General features: G+C 39.1%; 1 protein-coding gene across 1 annotated transcript in view; it reads right to left on the bottom strand.

Moving 5' to 3' along the window:
- Positions 1-439: 439 nt before the first annotated feature.
- The window catches only part of CPLX4 (complexin 4), a 43,664-nt gene continuing 22,228 nt past the window's right edge, over positions 440-21,875 (bottom strand). The window contains exon 3 of the mRNA XM_020993767.2: positions 440-1,020. Within this exon, the coding sequence (XP_020849426.1) occupies positions 793-1,020 (228 nt within the window). The 3' untranslated portion in view covers positions 440-792. The remainder of the gene's footprint in view (positions 1,021-21,875) is intronic.

The raw sequence follows: 21,875 nt of genomic DNA, 5'->3' as shown, positions 1-21,875 counted from the left end.
ACAAAATCACCAACAACCCTCCATTTCACTCCATGCTGTGGGAAGGTGGGACAGCAGGATTATGTCTAATGGGAAAAAGAAAAGACTTCCCATCCAGCTTTGTAGCTATCATGATGAAAAACCAGCCTTGTTGAGATGGGAATGGAAGATGATATGGGCCTTCCATGAGTTTCCTTTTGCAGCATGAGGCTGAGAAATTTGTAGTCAGTCTTTTTCTTACTCCATGTCTACTGACATTTTGTCAATACCTTCTTTTTGGGTTGGCATGAGGGGTAATGTCTATGCACCTCTGCAACAATAGACAAGGTAACTGCAGTAAGCCTAGCAATGTTAGCAGCTCACACACCAACTAGCACACCTGGCTTTTGTGTTTCCTCCTTTTTGCACCTTTTCCAGGTCTTTTCATACATTCACACTTGGTTTACAGTAAGGGGTGCCAAATACCGAGATCCAAGTCAATAAGAATCACCGAGTTGGAGAGAACTTGAGAGAGAATTTCAGTCTTTCCCTATGGTTCACTAATTATCCCAAGGGTCATTTCATTAAATAAGGTGGTTTCTGAACCTTACATATGTAAGAATTTATGCCTTTAAAGTATAATATCCTCTGGCATCAACAAGGTGCTACCTGATCTACAGGACTGTGAGTTTGTCTGATGCTTTCGCTGCTCAGTCACTCACTCTAATCACTATTTGAGATACGTGTTGCTTTTTAAAATGCCACATGATAACCCTACCCCCTCAGCTGGATAGGGACCCTTTGTCTGCCAGACTATGCCAGCTCCTATCTCTCTTACATCACAGAACATTTTTGTTCTGCTGTTTGTTTAATTTCAGTGAAGGTGGCTTGAGCCTTTTCTTTGATCGTATCCAAGTCCATGTTCTGGAGATTCTGCAGCTGTCCAAGGATGGAATCCTTGTCTTCCTCTTCTTCTTGATCTTCATCCACCATTTTCCGAAGATCTTCAGGCAAATCCACATCATCTCCACCCAGCTGTATCTGGGTCTCGTCCATTTCACTCTAGATGAAGAAAAAAAATCAGTGAAAAAATACTAGTTGGTCTTCCGTTATTAAATGATATTAAGCTGCTCTACTTCATGACATGCTTCAAAGTCTCAACCTATATAACACTGTGGGAATGATTCTGCATAAAAACATACTTTGGTTAGAGTAGCTATACCTACCTACCTATCTATCTATCCATCCATCCATCCATCCACCCATCCATCCATCCATCCATCCATCCATCCATCCATCCATCCATCCATCTATATCTATCCTTCCTTCTGTTTATATCTATCTGACCATCTGTCTATATCTATCCATCTATCTCTCTGTCTCTGCCTGCCTGTCTATATCCATCTATCTATCCATTCTTCTATCTTTGTCTGCCACCTATCTATTCATTTATCTATCTCTGCCTGCCTATCTTTACCTATCTATCCATCCATCCGTCTATGTCTTTATCTCTCTATCCATCTGTCTATGTCTGTCTTTGCCTGCCTGTCTATGTCCCTCTATCTATCCAACCATTTCTGCTTGCCTATCTATGCATCCATCTGTATGTCTATCTATCTATCTATCTATCTATCTATCTATCTATCTATCTATCTATCTATCTATCTTTATCTCTATCTATCCATCTATCCATCTACCTGCTTTTGTTTCAGACCTGTGATCTCATTATTGTAGGGAATTCCTGCTATGGAAACTCCTTCCACAAAAATAAGATGACAACTTTTCTATAACTCCTAGTCTTAAGAGAGTCACTGGGACATTAAGAGGTTATGTTATTGCCATCGGTCACATAGCTAGTAAATGTCAGGGTTAGGACTTGAACCCAGGTTTTCCTGACTCGTAGGCTGACCCTCTAGTCACTATGCTATGCTGCCTCTCTGTAAAGCCACATAATATTACAAAAAGAAGACACCTTTCTATCCATACCCAAAGTGATGGGGCAGGGGAGAAGAAAGGATAGTTTTTCTATGGGAACAGTAGTATAAAAATTATCATCAATTTTTATATAAATAATATTGGGATTCTCCTAACATGTAGAAAGGGCAACTAGGTGGTACAGTGGATAGAGCGCTAGAACTGGAGTCAGGAGGACCTGAGTTCAAATCTGGCCTCAGACACTTGCTAGCTGTGTGACCTTGAACCCTGTCTGCTTCAGTTCTTCATCTATCAAATGAGCTGGAGAAGGAAATGGCAAACCACTTCAGTATCTTTGATGAGAAAACCCCAAATGGGGTCAGAGAGAGTAAGACACAACTGAGATGACTCAGCAACAACACGTAGAAGTCTACAGTACATGTTTGTTTGGTTTTTGGGGTTTTTTTGCTTTTTGGTGAGGCAATCAGGGTTAAGCGACTTGCCCAGGGTCACACAGCTAGTAAGTGTGAAGACTCTGAGGCTGGATTTGAACTCAGGTCTTCCTGACTCCAAGGCCAGAGCTCTATCCACTGCGCCACCTAGCAGCCCCATATGTGGGTTTATTTCTAAGTAATGAGAAGAACACTTTTCTACAAAAGAGCCTTCTGCTTGATCCCAGCTGGTCGAAATTCCTGAGTCAGATTGAAATGAAGTCGGGAAAATATTTAACAAAATAAATAAAAACACAACAGAACATGGATAATATTAATTTGTGGTTTTCAAAGTCAATACGAGGCTTATGGGATCCTTATATGTGGTTTACTGGCCCCCTTTCTGCTTGAATTCAATGCCTCTGCTTTGGGTCAAGCTGTATGATAACCAGTTGAAGCATCTGGTTATTGTTAGCCTGACAAAGACTTAGCTAGGTGGCAGGAGAGCAGCCTTGAAGTATTTAAAGGGCTGTCACACAGAAGAGGGGTTAGTCTTATTCTCCTTGGCCCTATAGGGCAGAATTGGAAAAATGGATGCAAGTTTTAAAGAGACACACTTGAAGTCAGGAAAAACATATCAAGAATTAGAGCTATCTGGAATTAGGATGAGCCGTCACACTAGAGAGGTCTTCCCAGAAAGGCTGGATGACTGATTTTTGGCATGCTGTAGACAGCATTCTCAGTCCAGTATTAGTTGGACTACATGGCCCCTGAGGTCACTTCCAGCTCTGAGATTCTGTGATTCTCTGTAAAGAAATACCTTCAAGCTATCAGCCAAATTGTTGTGGCCTTGGGAAAATATGGGGCCTTGATTGATTTACCAGACTATTTGGGGGATACACTTAGGGGTGGCTAGGCAGTGCTATGGGCAGCTAGGTGGCACAGTAGATAGAGTGCCAGGCCTGGAGTCAAGAAGACTCATCTTCCTGAGTTCAAATCTGGCCTCAGAAACTTCCTAGTTGTGTGACCCTGAATAAGTCACTTAACCCTGTTTCCCTCCATTTCCTCATCTGGAAAATGAGCTGGAGAAGGAAATGGCAAACCATGCTAGCATCTGTGTCAAGAAAACCCCAAATGGGGTCATGAAGAGTCAGACATGACTGAAAAATGACTGAACAACAACAATTTTGGGGATAGGTCCCCAGTAAGAAGGGAACACATTTTGTTTAGGTGATGAAAAGTATCTTCAGTTTCTAAACAGTGTGAAGAACGACTGTCCTGTTCTCATTTGTAAAACAAGTAAATGGACTCTTAGTACACCCTTTAGCCCAATGTGGTATAGGGAATAGAGAGCTGGAGTTGGAGTCAGATGGACCTGAGTTTCAATCCCACCCCTGACATGACTAAGTTTGATAATGAGCAAGTCATTTGAATTGTCTGAGCTTCAATTTCCTCATCCGTAAAATGATTATGATACTACCTGAAGTACTTCTCTCAGATGAGAGAATCTATGTAAAGCATTTGGTAAAACTTGAAGCATTATATAAATACCATTCATTATTATGATTCTCTGACTTACCGTTTAAAAACTACATTAGGGGTCAGAAGACCAACGTTCATATCCTTGTTCCTCTATGTACTATCCGTTTGGCCTTGGGTAAGTCACTTTCTCTCTGTGGTTCTCAGTTTTCCCACCTCTGTAAAATGAGGGGGTTAAATTAGTTGATTTCTAATGCTCGTAGAGGCAGGTAGGTGGTACAGTGGATAGCATGCTGGACCTGAAGTCAGGAAGACTCATATTACTGAGTTCAAATCTAGCCTCAGATACTTACTAACTGTGTGACCCTGGGTAAGTCACTTAACTCAGCTTGCCTCAATCTCCTCATATGCAAAAATGAGCTAGAGAAGGAAATGGCAAACCAATCCGGTATTTTTGCCAAGAAAACACCAAATGGGGTCATGAAAAGTTGGACACAATTGGAAAACAACTGAAAACAACAATATCCCTTCAAACGTGAAATTCTGTGAAGCTTTGAACAAACAGTAGATCTTTTAAGAAGAATATGGAGGAAGGACCATCCACATGCTTCTCCCAGGCAATTTATCTGCCTCTCCTGCCTTTGCATGCAGACCCAAAAGTAGTGACTCCAGAAAAATACTGGAGCAAGATTTCCTCTTGTAAGGGTATGAGCAGCTACTTTGGAAGGGAGAAAGGTGGATGATGGAAAAGGAGTTCAGAAGGCTCTTTTCCCAGAGGAGTTCTGAGAAACAATTAAACTCTAAAACAATGAAATTAAAGGAAATCTGCCTTGGGAAAAGAGAGACATGGAATAATAACAGTGTCATAACAAATGTTACCTTGGCCCTGGCCAAGGTTTTTTGACCCTTCAAATGCTTAAAAGATTAATTAGTTCTTCATCAAACTGTTGTGAGGATTAATTGGCTAATCCTTGCAATAGCCCAACCCAGGCTCCTAGCCAAGCTTCCATTTAAAAAATGTATTTATGTCTTTATTACTCTTCCTAGAGGCTCTCCTTTTGTTCATGAGCCTCAAGGTATTTTTTTTTCATGGAGTAGAGCAAAAATATGCTTTTTGCTGGTGTGTTTTATAGGCCAAGTACACACTGGGCATGTTTCTACCCTTACACCCTCTCAAAATTGGGGTGTTTTCAACCTTAAGTAAAAAAAAATTCTTTAAAGCAATTGGAAAAATGGCTCATGATGTGTTTCTGCAACTGGCAATAATAGGGTATTGCTCAAAAAAGGCAGTACAGATTCCAAGCCCATGCCTCCTATGTCTGTAATGCCAGGGATGGTGCCCAGTGATAATTGAGTCAGTTCAAAGGCTTCAAATGAACTTACTTCTTAGTTTCTGCTTTTCTTCCAGTTCAGTAATGATTCCCGGTACATAGCAGATGCTTTGTAAATGCTTATTAGTTGATTGATTGATTTTGCTACACTTTTTTTTTCCTGAAAGAGAGAACTTTAGTGCCCCTGTTTTTCCTTCAGTAAATCTTCACCCACCAACCTCTCTCATCAGTTTGTTGTCATAAGACTTAGAATTGGAAGGTGCCTTAGAAATCACCCAGTCCAGGGCAGCTAGGTGGTGCAGTAGATAGAGTACCATTCGGCCTTAGACTCATGACTCTCACTAGCTATGTGACTCTGGGCAAGTCACTTAACCCCAATTGCCTAGGCAAAAAAACCCAAACAAACAAACAAATTTATTTATTTGGGAGGGAGAAGGAGAGAAGATGGAAAAGGAATTCAGAGGGCTCTTTCCCCAGTGGAGCTCTGAAACACAATTAAACTCTAAAACAATGAAATTAGATTAAATCTGCCTTGGGAAAAGAAAGACATGGAATAACAACGGTGTCATAAAAAATGTTATGAGCTGAGCCCAGGTTTTTTGACCCTCTAAATGCTTAAAAGATTAATTAGTTCTTCATCAAACTGTTGTGATGATTAATTGGCTAATACTCACAATAGTACAACCCAGGCTTCTAGCCAAGCTTCCATTTGAAAAAAAAGCATGTCTTTATTACTCTTTCTGTTGGCTTTCCCACAAGCTCATGAATCTTTATTAAGTACCTACTATGTGCCAGGGACCATGCCAGATTCTGTGGATACAAATTCAAAACTGAGACAGTTCATGCCCTTGAGGAACTTACATCCTAATAGTGGGTGACCACATGTGTCTCTCTTTCTGTTTATAAATATGTGTGTGTGTGTGTGTGTGTGTGTTTGTGTGGTGTGTGTGTGTGTTTATGTATATGTAGGAAGCCAAAGAAGTGAGTTTTGGTCTGGGAAGTCACAGGGATAGTGAATGGAGCCAGCCAGAAGGCAGTAGCAGATTGTCATACCCTTTGCTGAAGCAATGAAAGTATTGATTTAATTATTGTTTCCAGAGCAAGAGGTAGAAGGTAGGAGAAGGGCAGGGAGAGGCACATGAATAGTGGCAGGCAGATGGTAAGGTGTCTGGGGTAGATGGCTAGATGGGCTGTGAAGTTTGGTTTGGGACTGACTAGATATGATGGTTAGTTGAAAGTGTGCTCACTCACTCACCAATCAGGACAGCTCAATTTCACTTCCATAGCTGAGTAAATTAACTGGGCGGAAGGAGTAGGTGGTCTCTAGAAATCTATTGCATAAGGTGATATTCCAGGTGGGAAGAAGAGAGACAATAACAGGGCACATGACAAAAAGCCCAGGGTGTATAGGAACTCAAGTGAGAGATTGGGGGCTGTGGATCCGCTCCCATGATGTGAATCCATGGGAGTAAGTGAGAATGCAGAGAGAACACAGAGACAGAGAGGTGAAAAAGAGCTCTGTAGGATACACACCCCTTGGGCAAGAGGAAGAACCAGTGAAGGTGTTTGAGGAATGGCTAGACAGCCAGGAGGAAAACCAGGAAAGAGCAGCAGCATAGAAACCAAGGGAAGAGAAAGGACCCCCAAAGAGGCAGTGGTTAATCAAGTCAAATACTACAGAAAGAATTATGTGGATGAGGATTGAGCAGAGTCCATTGGCGCTGGCAATGAAAAACTCTTTGGTGATTCAAATACATAAACTGAAGAGTCTCTCCCCAATAGTAGGCAAAGGACACAAATGGATAGTTTTAACACAATAAATGAAAATTAATCATTAAAGTTAAATAACCATGTAGAAATGCTCCAAACTACTAATTCAAATTAAAGCAACTCTAAGGTTTCACCTTACCACCATTAAATTGGCAAAGATAATATTTTTTTAAAAAAAATAGTGTTGGAAGGTCTATAGGAAATCAGGAACACTAATACATTCTTGGTAGAGCTGTGAATTGGCCCAACTGCTTGGGAAATCAGCTTGGAATTAGGTGAGAAAAGCACTTTTTATGGTAGCAAATACTTGAAATAATGTGGGTGTCTATTCAGTTTGGAATGCCTAAACAAACTGGGTTATGTGAATATAATAAGACATTATTGTATCACAAGAAATTATGAATATTAGTTCAAAGAAACATGGGAAGACTTGCATGAGCCAATTCAGAATGGAAGACCAACAGAACAAGATCCACATGTATGCATGTAAATAATGTAAATATTTACACAGTGTAAAAAAGGGTAAATGAAAACAACACTGAAAGAAATCAGAAGTCAGATTATAGACAATCTCTAGTCTTGCCTACCAGGAATTAATGGTGAAAACAGCTGCCTCCTCTTGTAAAGAAGTGGTGGATTACAGGTACAGATTGGATTATTAAGACTCTGTTAGTCCTAGTCACTGTGTTGATTGGCATTTCTTAACTGATTTGCATTGCCACATAACAGGGTTCTACATTTGTGTGTGGAGGTTCCTGGAGAGCATGTGATCATGGTATAAATAAAGCATTAATAAAACTTCAAAAAATCAAGTTACTTTAGAAAGAATAGTTACTGTCAAGTGATGGAGTCAGAAACCAGCCTGCAAGAGGTTAAAAGGAATGAGTGGTTGATGAGGAAATGGAGGGAAGCAGTAATAGCCTAAGCTTTCTTGGAGATTAGCTATACTAAGGAAGAAAGATGTAGGATAATAGTTGGATAGGATGACAAATTCATAGGATGGATTTTTTTCAGATGCAGGAGACTTGAGCCATCAGAGGGCAAGGAGATTGAAAATGACTGAGGAAGGAGATAAGCAGAGTAGGAGGAAAGATAGGATGAGGAAGAAGAGAAAGAGGAGGGTGGAGCAGAATGAGGAGTAGATGAAGGAGAAAAGGAAAAGATGAAAGAGAAGGATTAGAGGAGGAAGAGGAGGAAAAGGAAGAGGGGAGAGAAGAATAAAGAGGGGAGAGAGAGAGATACAGAGAAACCAAGTCAGAGAAATAGGCAAAAAGAAAGACAAAGAGAGAGGGAAAGATAAGAGCAAATGGACTGTTGAGGACATGGAGAGATTTGAAGTGGGGCAAAGGAGATGGAGCTCATGATGGATGGTTTCAATCTCTGCAGTAATGTAGAAGGCAAGGAAAATCTGCTGAGAGGGATGTGTTGGGGACAGAATTGAAAGCACAAGGAGAGAAGAGGTTTGGAACCGCTTGGGTAGAGCATTCAGAGGACTCAATCAGAGATGGACAGAATTGCTGTGCAGTGTTGAGGGCTAAAGGTGATGTCAAAAATCATAGATTTGTTTTGGACTAAGCTCTGCTTTATGACTTCCTCCAAAAGTGGGATAACTTAAGAGCTACTGTTGATGTTATACACACACCATCCTTGTGAAGCAGGGAGAGTAGATTCTCATTACATGATGATGATGATAATAATAATACTAGTTAGCATTTACGTAGCAATTTAAAAATTGCAAAACACTTTACATATGTTAACTCATTTGATTCTCACAACTCTGTAAGGTAGGCACTACTATTATCATTTTACAGGTGAGGAAACTAAGGCACAGACATGTTATGTGATTTGCCCAAGGTCTCACAGCTAAGTGTCTGAGGCAGGATTCACACTCAGGCCTTCCTGACTCCAAGTCCTGGGCTCTGCCTCTAAACTAATTGCCCCATTATCATGACCGTGAAACGGAATGAAGCTAATTGGCTCACACTGGGATTGTCAATGAAGCCACTGTGTCCTAACTAACCTGTAGTAGCCACAGCAATGTAATTAGAAAAAATTGTGAAACTCTAGTTTTTGTAGACCTATAGCCTATATAGACTACTCACTTGCTCTTTATAATGAAATATTTTATTAATATTTCACATTGAACATCAATACAACCAACTAAATTTTCTTTCAATTATTTAAGCTTTCTTGGTAATTATGCCTAAATTAAGTTCAATGCAGAAAGTGTCATAACAATTTTTCAGTCACTCTAAATTCTCATCATCATTCTTTCTGTTCATTCTCATTCACTTTTCTTCTTGTGTGGTCATAGTTAATGATTCCATTCTTCCACCTCTATTTTGATCACTTCGCATTATTTCATGAATGTGTTTTCATATTTATAGATTGCTTGCTTGTCAGTTTAAATTTCATTATAGTACCCTAAGGTCCCATGACTTGTTTAGGCATCCTCTTGGCCATTCAGATTGCTTTCAGCTTTTTGAAATTACATATAATGCTGCTATGAGAATCTCAGACAACTCCCTTTTTTTTTTTTTTGCTGTCACTAATACCTTCAGTATATTGCCAACGATAGAATTATTGGATCAAAGGGGCGTGATGATTTTTCTAACTTTTACTGCATATGTTTTCAGCTTGCTTTAGAAAAGTATCATTTCTTTTTACAGGAAAATCAATCAATGTACATTTATTAAATATCTACTATGTGCCATGCACTGTGCTAAGCACTGGGAATATAAAAAGAGACAAAAGGCAATCTCTGCCTTCAAGGAACTCACAATGTAATGGGGAAAAAGAGGACAGCATTGGACATCTCGAAAGACCTTAGTTTTTCTTACTCTCGATGATGGCTCCTGTTTGCAGAGTGTTTTAAGGTTTACAAAGAAAAGTAAGAAGTATTTTCTCCACTTTTCAAATGAAGAAACTAAAACTAAGGGGAAAAGAGTAGAAATTTACTCTCAGTCACATAGCTAATAAGGGTTATTGTCTAAATTCAAATTCAAGGCTCCTGATTCCAAGTCCAATATTCCTGTAAACTATAAACTATACGTAGTTTCTTAGAATCAGAACCTTCTGCTGAATGACCCCTTGGGATAAAGAATACAACAAATAAGAACATGGAAATGGAACTAAGCCTGAAAGAAAGAGCCAGGATTAAGTAACTAAAAGAACAGAAGCAGGGTATATATGGTGGGCATCACTCAGGCCCATTTCCTGTTTTCCTGCTGAACAACTCTCCTGATGCGGACAGTGTTGGTAACTCAAACAATGACTGTTTTGTCCAACTTTTCTGGTGCTGCGGACCAATCCAATGCTGGGGAAACCAGGATATTTTGACACAGCTCACACATCAAAGATCAGCGTTAATGCCTCATTACATCCCTAAAATGAGACATGACAGTGGTTACAAGCTGATATGAGCCAACATCAGTGCTAGCAGCAGGAAGTGTCCAAGAGGGGATGGACGTCCCAAGTCTGAATAAACCAATGGATGAATGAATGAAAGACCGGCAACATCAGGGGGCTGGTGGGCTCTTTCCATCTTTTTTTCCCCTAAAGTAAGAGTGGGCTGATTAATGTTAACCATTTATTTACCCAGAAACACTGGAGCCCCACAGTATCTTGGTGGATTCCTATTGTTAATCTTCACTGTTTGGAAACCTACCTGTAAATTCTATCATCAGCATTTTGTTTAACTGAGCTAATAGCTGATTATTTTTTGGTGTCTGTTGTAGAATTAGCATTCATTTCTCCAGTTGGATGTATAAGTGATAATGTTTTATAGCCAACACCAAGTGCCCTATTCTTTAAAGGATTATTTTTTTCTACTGTCATTTACTAAATCACTGTCGATTTTCTCCTAAAGAGTAACATGACTGTTTACTGTTCCTGTGCTGTGAATTTCAGTCTTTGACACTCCACAGCTCTCTCAAAGTGGCACAGATTTTGAGCTGCTGTTCTAAACCCACATCCCATCATGTTCCAGTGATGGTATCCACTGTCTCCTGAAATGGGGAGAGGTCCCAAGTCTTTCAGCAGGCCTTACATTCACCACACCTCACTTTCTACATGGTAAAGTTTTGTCTACAAACAAAAACCAGTTTGACTAAAAACAGTAAAAAAAAAAACCCAAACAGTTTATTTCAGTAAACAACTGGGATTGTGGGCTACATGGTGACAAGTAACTAGTATGATGGATTTTTTTATTTTGTCATTGTTTTTGGCTAGGTATTTGGTCATCGTAGAGCCACAGCCTTAATGAGAATTGTTTTCATCATTAAGAAAAAAAATATTCATCAAATACTCAGCTGCTAATGGCACTGTTAAGATGAAAAAAATACCCTAGATGTTAGGTTGTGTAAGGTGTAAACAGATGGTTTCTACCCTCAAGGAGCATACAACCAAAGATACCAATATGTACAGAGAGGCCATACAAACAAGAAAATAAAAACATAAATGAATAGTGTTTCATTTAAGTATATGGCAAGGGATAAGTCACAGTATGATACACAGAGGAATGACCCTGAAGTCATCTTGGGTACAAGTCCTTCCTCTGACACTATGTGACTGTGGGCAAGTCATTTACCCTATCAGTGATTCAAGCAACCAACACTGGATGATACACTGGACATTTTACATACCTATGAAATCATAGATATGAACCAAAAAAAAAGGCAAAGGTAGGAGAATTTGGGAGGTAGACTACAAAAAAATTAGATACACATATTTTTTAATTTTAGAGGAATTTCAGTGGAAGATTCATCAGAAGTTTTTGTTTGTTTTGGAGAAGAGAGTCAGAGGTTTACTGCTGCTGCTATTCTTCCTCTCCTCAGTTACTCAGTTTACTCCCTTTCCACACTGGTTTGGGATTTAAATTATTAGAAAATAGATTCCGATGAATTGTGTTCACTGAGTGCCTACGATGGGCTAGGCATTGTATTGGACGAATCCAGTGCTCCAAGATTCGAGCTATGGACATCTGGGACTTTTCCGTTCTAAAGCAATTCAAGGATTAAACTCTCAAAGCAGACTCTGTGATAATATGTGTATATATGTATATATATATATATATATATATATATATATATACATATATATATGTGCATATATATATGTTTTTATAAATGAAATACTTTTAAAGACAATTGCTTTATTCAATATATTTTTAATGATATTCAGAGAAGGTCCATAGTGAACTCCAAATAAACGATGCCCTACATAGAGGAGACAAACACCAGGTGTAAATAAATCATATTCCTCAGTGGGGGGTGAGACATTTTTTTCAATGACTAACCAAGATTGACAATTCTGTTAATAGGATTAAGGTTCATTATGGAACTCTTTTCTCTTATTAATTTGGTTTGACTTGCATATGGATTTGGGATTTGCTAAGGGGAGGGGCGCATTTTAGTCTCAAAATAGCCTGATGGTTTTGTTTAGGAAATAATTCTTGGTTTTATTTCAAGTGAAGAAAAATGATACCATTCTGATGTGAATCTAGTAACATCATTCATCCCTTATAGTAAGAATATCATTTACTTTAAATTAACAATTAAGCACTAAGACTTATAATTCTTATAGGTACTAATGTGAATATGATGAGACAGAAAACTTGTTTCCACTGGTTTTATATTCTTCTTTCTGTGGTGTTTGAGTTTCTTTGATTACCTTAAAACATTCTATTTTTCACTTGGATCAGTTTTATAACTAGTTCTCTTTCTAATCAGTCATAAAATCCCTTTTAGAAACAGAGATTTGAAACAAATCATTAATGAAAAATCAAATCACTGTAATTTGCTGAACCTCAAACAAAACCAAATCAAAAAAATTTTTCCTTACTGATCCATGTATGCAGTCAAGGTTCTGTGTGTGTGTGTGTGTGTGTGTGTGTGTGTGTGTGTGTGTGTGTGTATGGGTGTGTGAGATGAAGCTATGTCAATCAGAACTGAATCTTTTCAAAGCCTATATCACTGTACAGGGCCTGCACTAAGCATAATTTGGAAAGAGGAAAACTCTGTCTGCTCCTTCTCTTCTGTCTGGAGGAAAGAATTTGATCAACCACTTATTGTCCATTATGTTTTTTTAAGGTGTTAGTGGGGAGTGGAACCCAAAAGAATGAAACTCTAACGGTGACATCATATGCTTTTGTTATCTGGGAGTGGAGGATATTTGGGGCATCTATTCATCCTATGCAGACAACCACATACGCTGTCCTTCCATACAATATGAATAACCCTGGGTATTCAACAAAAGAAAAACCCAATAGCTCATTTGGTTCAAGTCTCCTTTGAAACAAAAATTTAAAAAAAAAAATTTAAATGCCTTACTAAGATAATCCACTGGTCTGTAACTAATATAATACTTCAATCCTGCAAGGAGCCATGATTTGATCAGTGTGAGCACTCCATCTAATAATGCAACTACTTCAGCTTAGTAAATGGACTTCAAGAGTTGCTGCAGCTAAAAGAATCATCATTCTTTAACCAAACTAGTGACGCCCTTCTACGAACTTAGGATTAGTTCTTGGCCAAGAGACATACAGTCCATCCCTAGGCTCATACTGGTCTTTCAAGTTTGGGAAGACCTGGTAGAGTTTGTGCTCCATTGGCATTGTCTCTGGTTGAACCCCAGATCAACTCCATGTCACAAAGACTAAAGACTTTAGTGAAGGTCAGAAGATAATTATATGCTTCCCATTTTCTTCCTTTTATAAAGGCACAGCTACAATTATACAGATTGTTTACTCTAGGATTTGTGCCTGTGGTACTGCTTAGGAACTTGCATTCTTGTGGAGCCAGAGTCCAAAATGGAATGTCTTTCTTTTTCAAAGTCAATTGGATGGATTCTCCACACAGCTGGTCCATCGGTACATATTTTTTTTTGGCAGACACTGCAAATGGACGATGAACTGTACTCATAATTAAATAGAAAGGGGCTGGATTATTGTTGAGGGATTATGTAATAATTTTAGGGACCCCAACATTTTCTCTGAAGAAAGCTTTATCTTTTGAATAGTCCTTAGAAGGACCATTGGAATGGAATTGGAAGACCAACAGTTTTCCAGTACTGTTATGTGGCTTAGAATCATAGAATACCATAGTGTCTGAGGAATGAAAATTGAAGATCACCTAAAGAGCACTACAGAGAAAGAGATGTATGGTGAATGTGCACATATTGCATCATGCTACCAGTGATAAATTGTGTGTAAACAGCAGCACAAAATATGCCATTATGGAGGATTACAAGCATGCAATATTACATATTCTGGCAAGAGAATGGCTGATATGTTGATTGGCTTTTGCTGGACTGCTTCCTCCTCTCTCTCCTCGACCTGTTTAAACATCTTGTTGCAAGGGGATGGCTCTCTGGGTAAGACACAGGGGAGGTATACCTTGAAAAATGAAGTAATATAACAACAAAAAGAATCAGTAAAAAACATTGCACTTTGAAAGAAAAAAAAGAAAAGATCCTATCAAAGAGGTGACTGGGAAATGAGGTTGTTCTAATTATAGAGCAATAGTGAGAGATCAAAGATAGATGGGCCACACATTGTACTGGTACCCACACAATATCAAAAGATCTAGAAGGTCTAGAAAGGAAGATCAAAAGATCCTAGCAAGGCTGAGTATCTACCTGTGGAAGATTTTCAGGAACGTTATGGACAAGAGTCCCTATAGGATGGTGAAGGCATGGATGGATTGCAATCCCCATTGAGTATTGGAGGGAATACCCTCACTAAGTCACACTCAGTGTGTACAACTAAGTTTGAATTTAACATGACTGTGGACTACTTTGATTATTTTTAGGTGCCATTGGATAATAGAATTCTAGACCTGAAAGCCTTCAGAGAATATCAGCCCAATATATTTCTTAATAAAGTATGATTTTTGAGGCAGTGGGGAAAGAACTTCAGGAATTTAAAATCTAGCTATTTGTTCATTTTTACTATGCTCTTGCTAAAAACTATTCTTTTCTTATTCGTTGTATTAAAAATGGTCACCAGGTATCATCAGTATGCTTGATGACACACATAAGTAGGGAATAAGAAAATATATCATAAGAAGACTCTAGCACCTGTCAAAGCCAGTCAGTCATTCCATTTAATAGTCACCTAGTTTATTTTTCCCCAGTCAGCAGAGTATGGCCTTTTTAAAAAGAGATCCCAGTCAAATAATTCCTTTAGAAAATTCACTCCCCAATCCAAAATTTGGCAAAGTAGTCTTTATAAGATGTGACAGCTCCTGGGAGGACATTTTCCTCAAATTTTTTCCAAGTTGGGCCCTAATAAGGGAGCTGTCCTGGGGTCCAAGAACTGAATCCTGCTGCTATTTAACCTCTGGGAGGGTAGTCCTGAGCAATTATGAATGAAGTATCCCAAGTGATTAATTGTTTGTTAGCTTGAGGACACTCCCTGTGGCTTATTAATGCCATTATTATTTCCTAACTGATACAGATTGATACTAATGTTAATGTTAACATCTTAGCATTCTCTAAGGCAATAGTCTTTGACCAGTGGCTAGGAGGGGATGAGTGGCCCTGGTTTGCCTTCTATGGCCTTTGCTCTCTAATACAGAATCTCAGAACTGAAAGGGACTTTAAAGTCTGTTGCATGCGTTTCTCCTATGAAATGCCCTGGCTTCCATTGCCTCTTCTCTTAAATCCTCAAATGGATCTGTGATCTCATTCATCTAACCCATCCCCTATCTAACTGAGAACCTCCTCAACAACACCTCCAAGTGATCATCCACTCTCTGATCAAAGATGACTAGTGAGAGAAATCCTGAAGCAGCCTGTCCCACTTTTAATTAGAAAGAAACAAGCATTTGTGGAACACCTACTATATTCCAGGCACAGTGCTAAGCGCCTTACAAGTATTACCTCATTTGATCCTCACAACAACCCTGGGAGGTAGGTGCTATTATAATCCTCATTTTATAGTCAAGGAAACTGAGGCAAAGAGGAGGTAAGTGGCTTCTCAGACTTCCATCTGGAGCAACACAAGGCATCTTCCTCTTCCTGCTGCCAGCCCAATTTCCCAACTTGGATGTGGAAAACCTTCAGTGCAAAGAACAGCAATCCTAATGTTGACTTCAGACCTCTTGCTGCAACTATTCTTTGAGGGTAGAAGAGTGCCACCCTCCACTCAATGATGAACATTCTCACACCTGGTCATACTCTTCACATCCCAGTGACTCTTAAATCCTATAGATCACCATCCAAACCCTATTCCATATCTTCTACCACCTGATTCATTCTTTCTATCTCTCTCAAATCTCCTACCCCAAAGTTTCATTTTAACTCCACCCAGTTCTTCCATGGTGCCCTCTGGAATGCCTATTCCATAGGCAACAAACACTCTTTCCTCTTAAATCTTTTCCTATCTCATTCCTTCCATCTACTAGCTCTTACTGAAACCTGACTTCCTCCTAATGAAAAACCTCTCTGGCCACCTTTCCAATACTGGCTGTACCTTCACTCATTCTCCTTGGCTTACTGGTCAAGGTAGGGAAGTTGGAATACTCCTTGTTCCCCATTGCCACTTCCAGGTTCTCCCTCTTCCTCCATCACTCAGTAACCTCTCTTCTTTTAAAGTTCATGCTACTCATATTTATCACCCAATCAACACCCCACTAGCTTGTTGTCTACAGACCCCCAGGTCACTCTTCTTCCTTCCTCACTGAGTAAAATACTTGGCTGACAATTTTTCTCTCTTCCTCAACTTCTGCTGTCATACCAAGGGACTTCACCACACATATTGATTCTTCCACAAATATTCTAACCACTCAGTTTCTTAACCTACTCACCTTCCATGAGCTTCTCTTCCACCCAACCTTAGCTACACACAAAGATGCTCATACCCTTGAACTTGCCATCACCCACAAATGTACCATCTCCATGTTCAAGAATTCTAAAATCCCCCTATCTGACCATAATCTATTGGATTTTTATCTCTCTCTCTGCTTTCTCTTACATAAATCTAGCCTTCATCTACACTGTGACCTCTAATCCTTTAACCACTCAGCTCTCTCCCAGGCCATCTCCCCTACTGTAGCCACTGTCTCCTCTTCTCTCCATTTTGATTCGTTGGTGAACCAATTCAACTCTACACTATCCTCTTCTCTTGAATCCCTAGCCCCCTTATTACATCACCAATTATGCCAGCCACACCTTAGTCTTGGATCACTTCTACCATTTGTAGCCTTTGCTCCTATACATATACTGCTGAAAAAAAGGTGGAGAAAATCACACAACCGTTCTGACTGGGTCCATTAGAAATTTATTTTACATAAACTTAATTGGGCTCCCACTGTTGCTGGGCAATCCTACTATATCTCCATTGTCAATTCACTATCCCCATCTTCATAGCAGCTTTCAAATTTTTTCATACCTCCTCAGACTTCCTACGGCTTTCCCTCCCCACCCAATCTCTCAGCTGAGAATATTGCCACATATTTTATGAAAAAAAAATTGAGGCCATTCACTGTGAATTCCCTCTTCTCTACTCTTCCTTATCTCCTATCACTGAGATGCCACTTTCTCCTCCTTCACCCCTATGTCACCTAATGAGGTGGTCTCACTCCTTATCACAACTAACCCCTCTACTTGCTCAAGTAATCCCATTCCATCCCATCTCCTCCAACAGATTTCCCTCTCTGTCATCCCCCTTCTTTCACTTATTTTCAATTTCTCCCTCTCAACTGGCTCATTTTCTACTGCCTACAAACATGTCTATGTCTCTGTTATCTTGAAAAAAAAAAAAACCTCTCACTTGATTCTTCCATCCCCATTATCATCCTATATCTCTTCTGCCCTTTGTAGCTAAACTCTTCAAAAAGGCCATCTGCAATAGGTGCCTCCACTTTCTCTCCTCTCACTCTCCTTAACTCCCTTTGGCTTCTGACCTTATCATTGGATGGAAACTACTCTGTCCAAAGTTATTAATGATCTCTTAGTTGCCAAATCTAATGGCCTTTTCTCAATCTTCATTATCCTTGACCTCTCTGTAGCCTTTGACACTGTTGATCACCCTCTATCCCTGATATTCTCTTCCCTCTTGGGTTTTTTTTCTAGCAGTCCTATCTGATCATGTCTTCTCTGTGTCCCTGGCTAGATCTTTCTCCAGATCACATCTTCTAACTGTAGACGTCTCCCAGGGTTCTGTCCTGAGTTCTCTTCTTTTCTCTTTCTATACCACTGCACTTGATCTCATCAGCTCCCATGGATTTAATTATCATTTCTATGCTGATGATTCTCAAATCTACTACCCTGCCCCAGTCTCTCTGCTGACCTTTAATCTTGCATCTCAGCTGCCATTCAGACATCTCAAAATGGATGTCGGGTAGACATCTCAACCCCCATATCCAATCTGTTGCCAAGGCCTGTTGATTTCACCTTTGCAACATCTCAAATATGTCCACTTCTCACCTCTGACTCTGCTACTCCTCTAGTACAGACCCTTATCACCTCACACCTGTATTACTGTAATAGCCTACTGGTGGATCTGCCTGCCTCAAGTCCCTCCCCACTCCAATCCATCCTCCATTTAGCCACTAGTGATTTTCTTAAAGATCAGGTCTAATAAATGTCATACACACACACACACACACACACACACACACCCCACTCAAAAAAATTCCAGTGATTTTCTATTGCATCAAAAATAAAAACAAAAAAATGCCGTTTGTCATTCAAAGCCCCTTATAACCTAGTGTTCTCTTACCTTTCCAGTCTTCTAACACCTTACTATCCAATACATACTCTTCAGTCCAGTGACACTGATATTCCATCTCTTGACTCTCAGCATTTTTCTGCCAGTCTTACATGCCTGGAACACTTTTCCTTCTCTGTTCCAGCTACTGACCTCCCTGTCTTCCTGTTAAATCCCAACTAAATCCTACCTCCTACAGGAAACCTTCCTCAAACCTTCTTAATTCCAGTGCCTTCCCTCTGTTAATTATTTATTATTATATTACATTTATTATTTGTATGTATTTGTTTGCATGTTATCTCTCCCATTAGGTTATAAGCTCCTTGAGAGAAGAAACTGTCTTTTGCCTCATTTTTTATCTCCAGCACTTAGCACAGTGCCTGGCACTAGTAAGTGCTTAATAAATGTTTATTGATTGATAGATTATTGTCTATTTTCTGAACTTTTCATCTATTTCATCCTTCTAATCATGTCTGTTTGCCTCTCCTTCTGCAATTGCAAAATGGGATTAATGATAGCACCCACCTATCTGGGGAGTTATGTGAATCAAATGAGATATTTGTAAAGTGCTTGGCATAGTGCCTGGCACATCGTTGGCACTGTATAAATACTAGCTCTTATTATTTTTAGTAATTATTACTTACAGAATACTGCTTCTTTCTCTCTGCATTGATCTTCACCCAAATGCTCTCCTTCATGCTTCCTTTTTCCTTTTTCTTTTCTTTTTTCCTTTCTTTTTCTTTTTCTTTCTCTTTTTTTTTTTTAGCATGCTTTGGTCTGTATTCAAATAATATCAGTTCTTTCCCTGGAGGTGGATAGTATACTTCATCATTAGTCCTTTGGGATTGTCTTGGGATTGTGTTGCTGAGAGTAGCTAAGTCATTCACAATTCATCATATAATATTGCTGTTACTGAGTACGATGTTCTCCTGGTTCTTCTCATTTCATTTTGCATCAGTTCATGTAAGTCTTTCCAGGTTTTTTCTGAAATCATCCTCCATGCTTCCTTCTTAATATTGAATGTTTCTCCCCCACCCCTCAAATATTTATCTCTTCTATTCCTTTTGAACAAGTGTACCCTTCTAGGACAATATCCTTGTCATGGACCTCTTTCTACAAAAGCTAAGTGATACCTGTGAAAACAAATTTGACTTTTTGAGTTAGGAGCATTAGTTTACCTTGCTTGTTACCCACACTTTTTTATGAATAGATATCTGAGATTTTGAATTTTATTGCTGCCTCCATTCTTGGATTTTTGACTCCTGTGAATTGCCAGACATTTCTTCTACTATTCCTCTTCCTACCTGTAACTACTCTTTGTGATATTCAACTTGTAGATATTAATTATGAATTTTCTCCCTCTCCCCTCTCTGTTTAGCTTAATTTCCATTTGCGACAAGAAATTCTGGAAGAATTGGTTGTTGGAAAGGATGTGAGAAGATTCATTGCTTCTGAAACTAAATTGGTCCAATCTTCTGGAAAACAATTTGGAATTATGCAAGAAAGGCTAATACATTATTTTCATGATGTTTCTTTCACTATTTCTTTAAGGCTCTGTCCTGAACCCTCTTCTCTTCTCCCTCTACACTATTCCACTTGGTGATTTCATCATGTCTCATGGATTCAATATGATCTTTATGCAGATGATTCTCCAATCTATTTAACCTCTCTCTAACTTATTGGACTGCCCAAACTGGATGTCCCACAGACACCCTGAACTCAACATGTCCAAAATGGAACTTATTCTCTGTCTTCCCAAACCCTCTCTTCTTCCTAATTTCCCTAGTCCTATCAAGGATACCACCATTTTCCTATTAACTCAGGCTCAAAACCTAGGTGTCATCCTCAATGACTCACTCAAGTTCTCTCACCCTTCCATATACAATCAGTTGCCAAATCTTGTCAAATCTTCCTTCGCAATAGCTCTTGCATATTCCCTTCTCTCCTCTGACACTGCCACCACCTGATGCAGGTCCTTATCCCCTTATGCCTAGACTATTGTAATAGTCTTCTGGTTAGTCTCCTAGTATCATATTTCTCCTCATTCTAGTCCATTCTCTACTCAGCTATCAAGTTGATCTTCTTAAAACAAAGGTCTGACCTCCCAACCACATTCAATAAACTCCACTGGCTCCCTATTATCTCCAGGATCAAATATAAAATCCCCTGTTTGACTTTCAAAGCTCTTTATAAACTGGACCCTTACTACTTTTCCAGTCTTCTTACAGCTTACTACCCTTTTCACACTTTGGGGTCTAGTGACACTGGCCTTCTTACTGTTTCTCACACATGACACACCATTTCCCTTTCTGCTTTTTCACTGGCAATTCCCATGCCTGAAATTCTCACCTTCCTCATCTCCATTTCTTCTTTCTATCATTACCTCTCTCTCATCTTCAATCTATTCTTGTACATAGGGTCCTCCTCTAGTATCTACAAACATGCCCAGGCCCCCCAGAGTCTTAAAAAAAAAACACCTTCCCCTAAGTTTGTCTCATTCTCATGGTTCTCCTTGTAGCCAAACCTCTAGAAAGAAAACTCTGCTTATTGCCTTCATTTTTCTCTTCACACTAATTTCTCCACCCCTCTAACTCTGTCACTTGATTACAAGTGTTCTCTCCAATGTTAACAATGATTTCTTTAAAAGATTTTTTAGCATATTTTATTGATGATTTTTATTTTCCAATCACATTAATTTCTGAATATACTTTCCCTTCCTCACCCTCGGCACACACATTGCCCACAGAGCTACCCCTTGTGACAAAGATTTAAAAGGGGGGAGCAATTCAGCAAAATTAACCAATATATAATTTCTAACAATATATGCAATATTCCATACCCATACTCCCCAACTTCTGCAGAGATGAGAGCAATATATACTTTTTCAACCCTTCTCCTAGGATTTTGAATTTGAACAAGAACTTTTGGACCTGAGTTGCTATAGCATTCACTTTTGTGACTTTTTGTTATTTGCATTTATGCTGTTGTAGACATTGTGCATATTATTTTCCTGGTTATGGTAACCACAATTTTCCTGAGTTCATTTTCTGATGCATCTCTAAATTCTACATATTCATTGTTCTTTCCACACGGTTATACTCCATTACATTTGTATACCATTTTGTTTAGCTATCGCCTAATCAATGGGTAATTCCTTTGTTTCCAGTTCTTTGCTATTATGAAAATCATTGCTATATATATTTTGGGATCTATAGGCATTTTTTTCTTTGACTTCTTTAGGAGACATACCTAGCAGTGAAATCTCTGTGTACACTTTAGTCA

Source organism: Phascolarctos cinereus, unplaced genomic scaffold, assembly GCF_003287225.1.
Source record: "Phascolarctos cinereus isolate Bilbo 61053 unplaced genomic scaffold, phaCin_HiC Scaffold_4;HRSCAF=312, whole genome shotgun sequence".
NCBI lineage: Eukaryota > Metazoa > Chordata > Mammalia > Diprotodontia > Phascolarctidae > Phascolarctos > Phascolarctos cinereus.
Note: the sequence above shows the minus strand (reverse complement) of the source record. Positions and strands in the feature narration are given on the sequence as shown.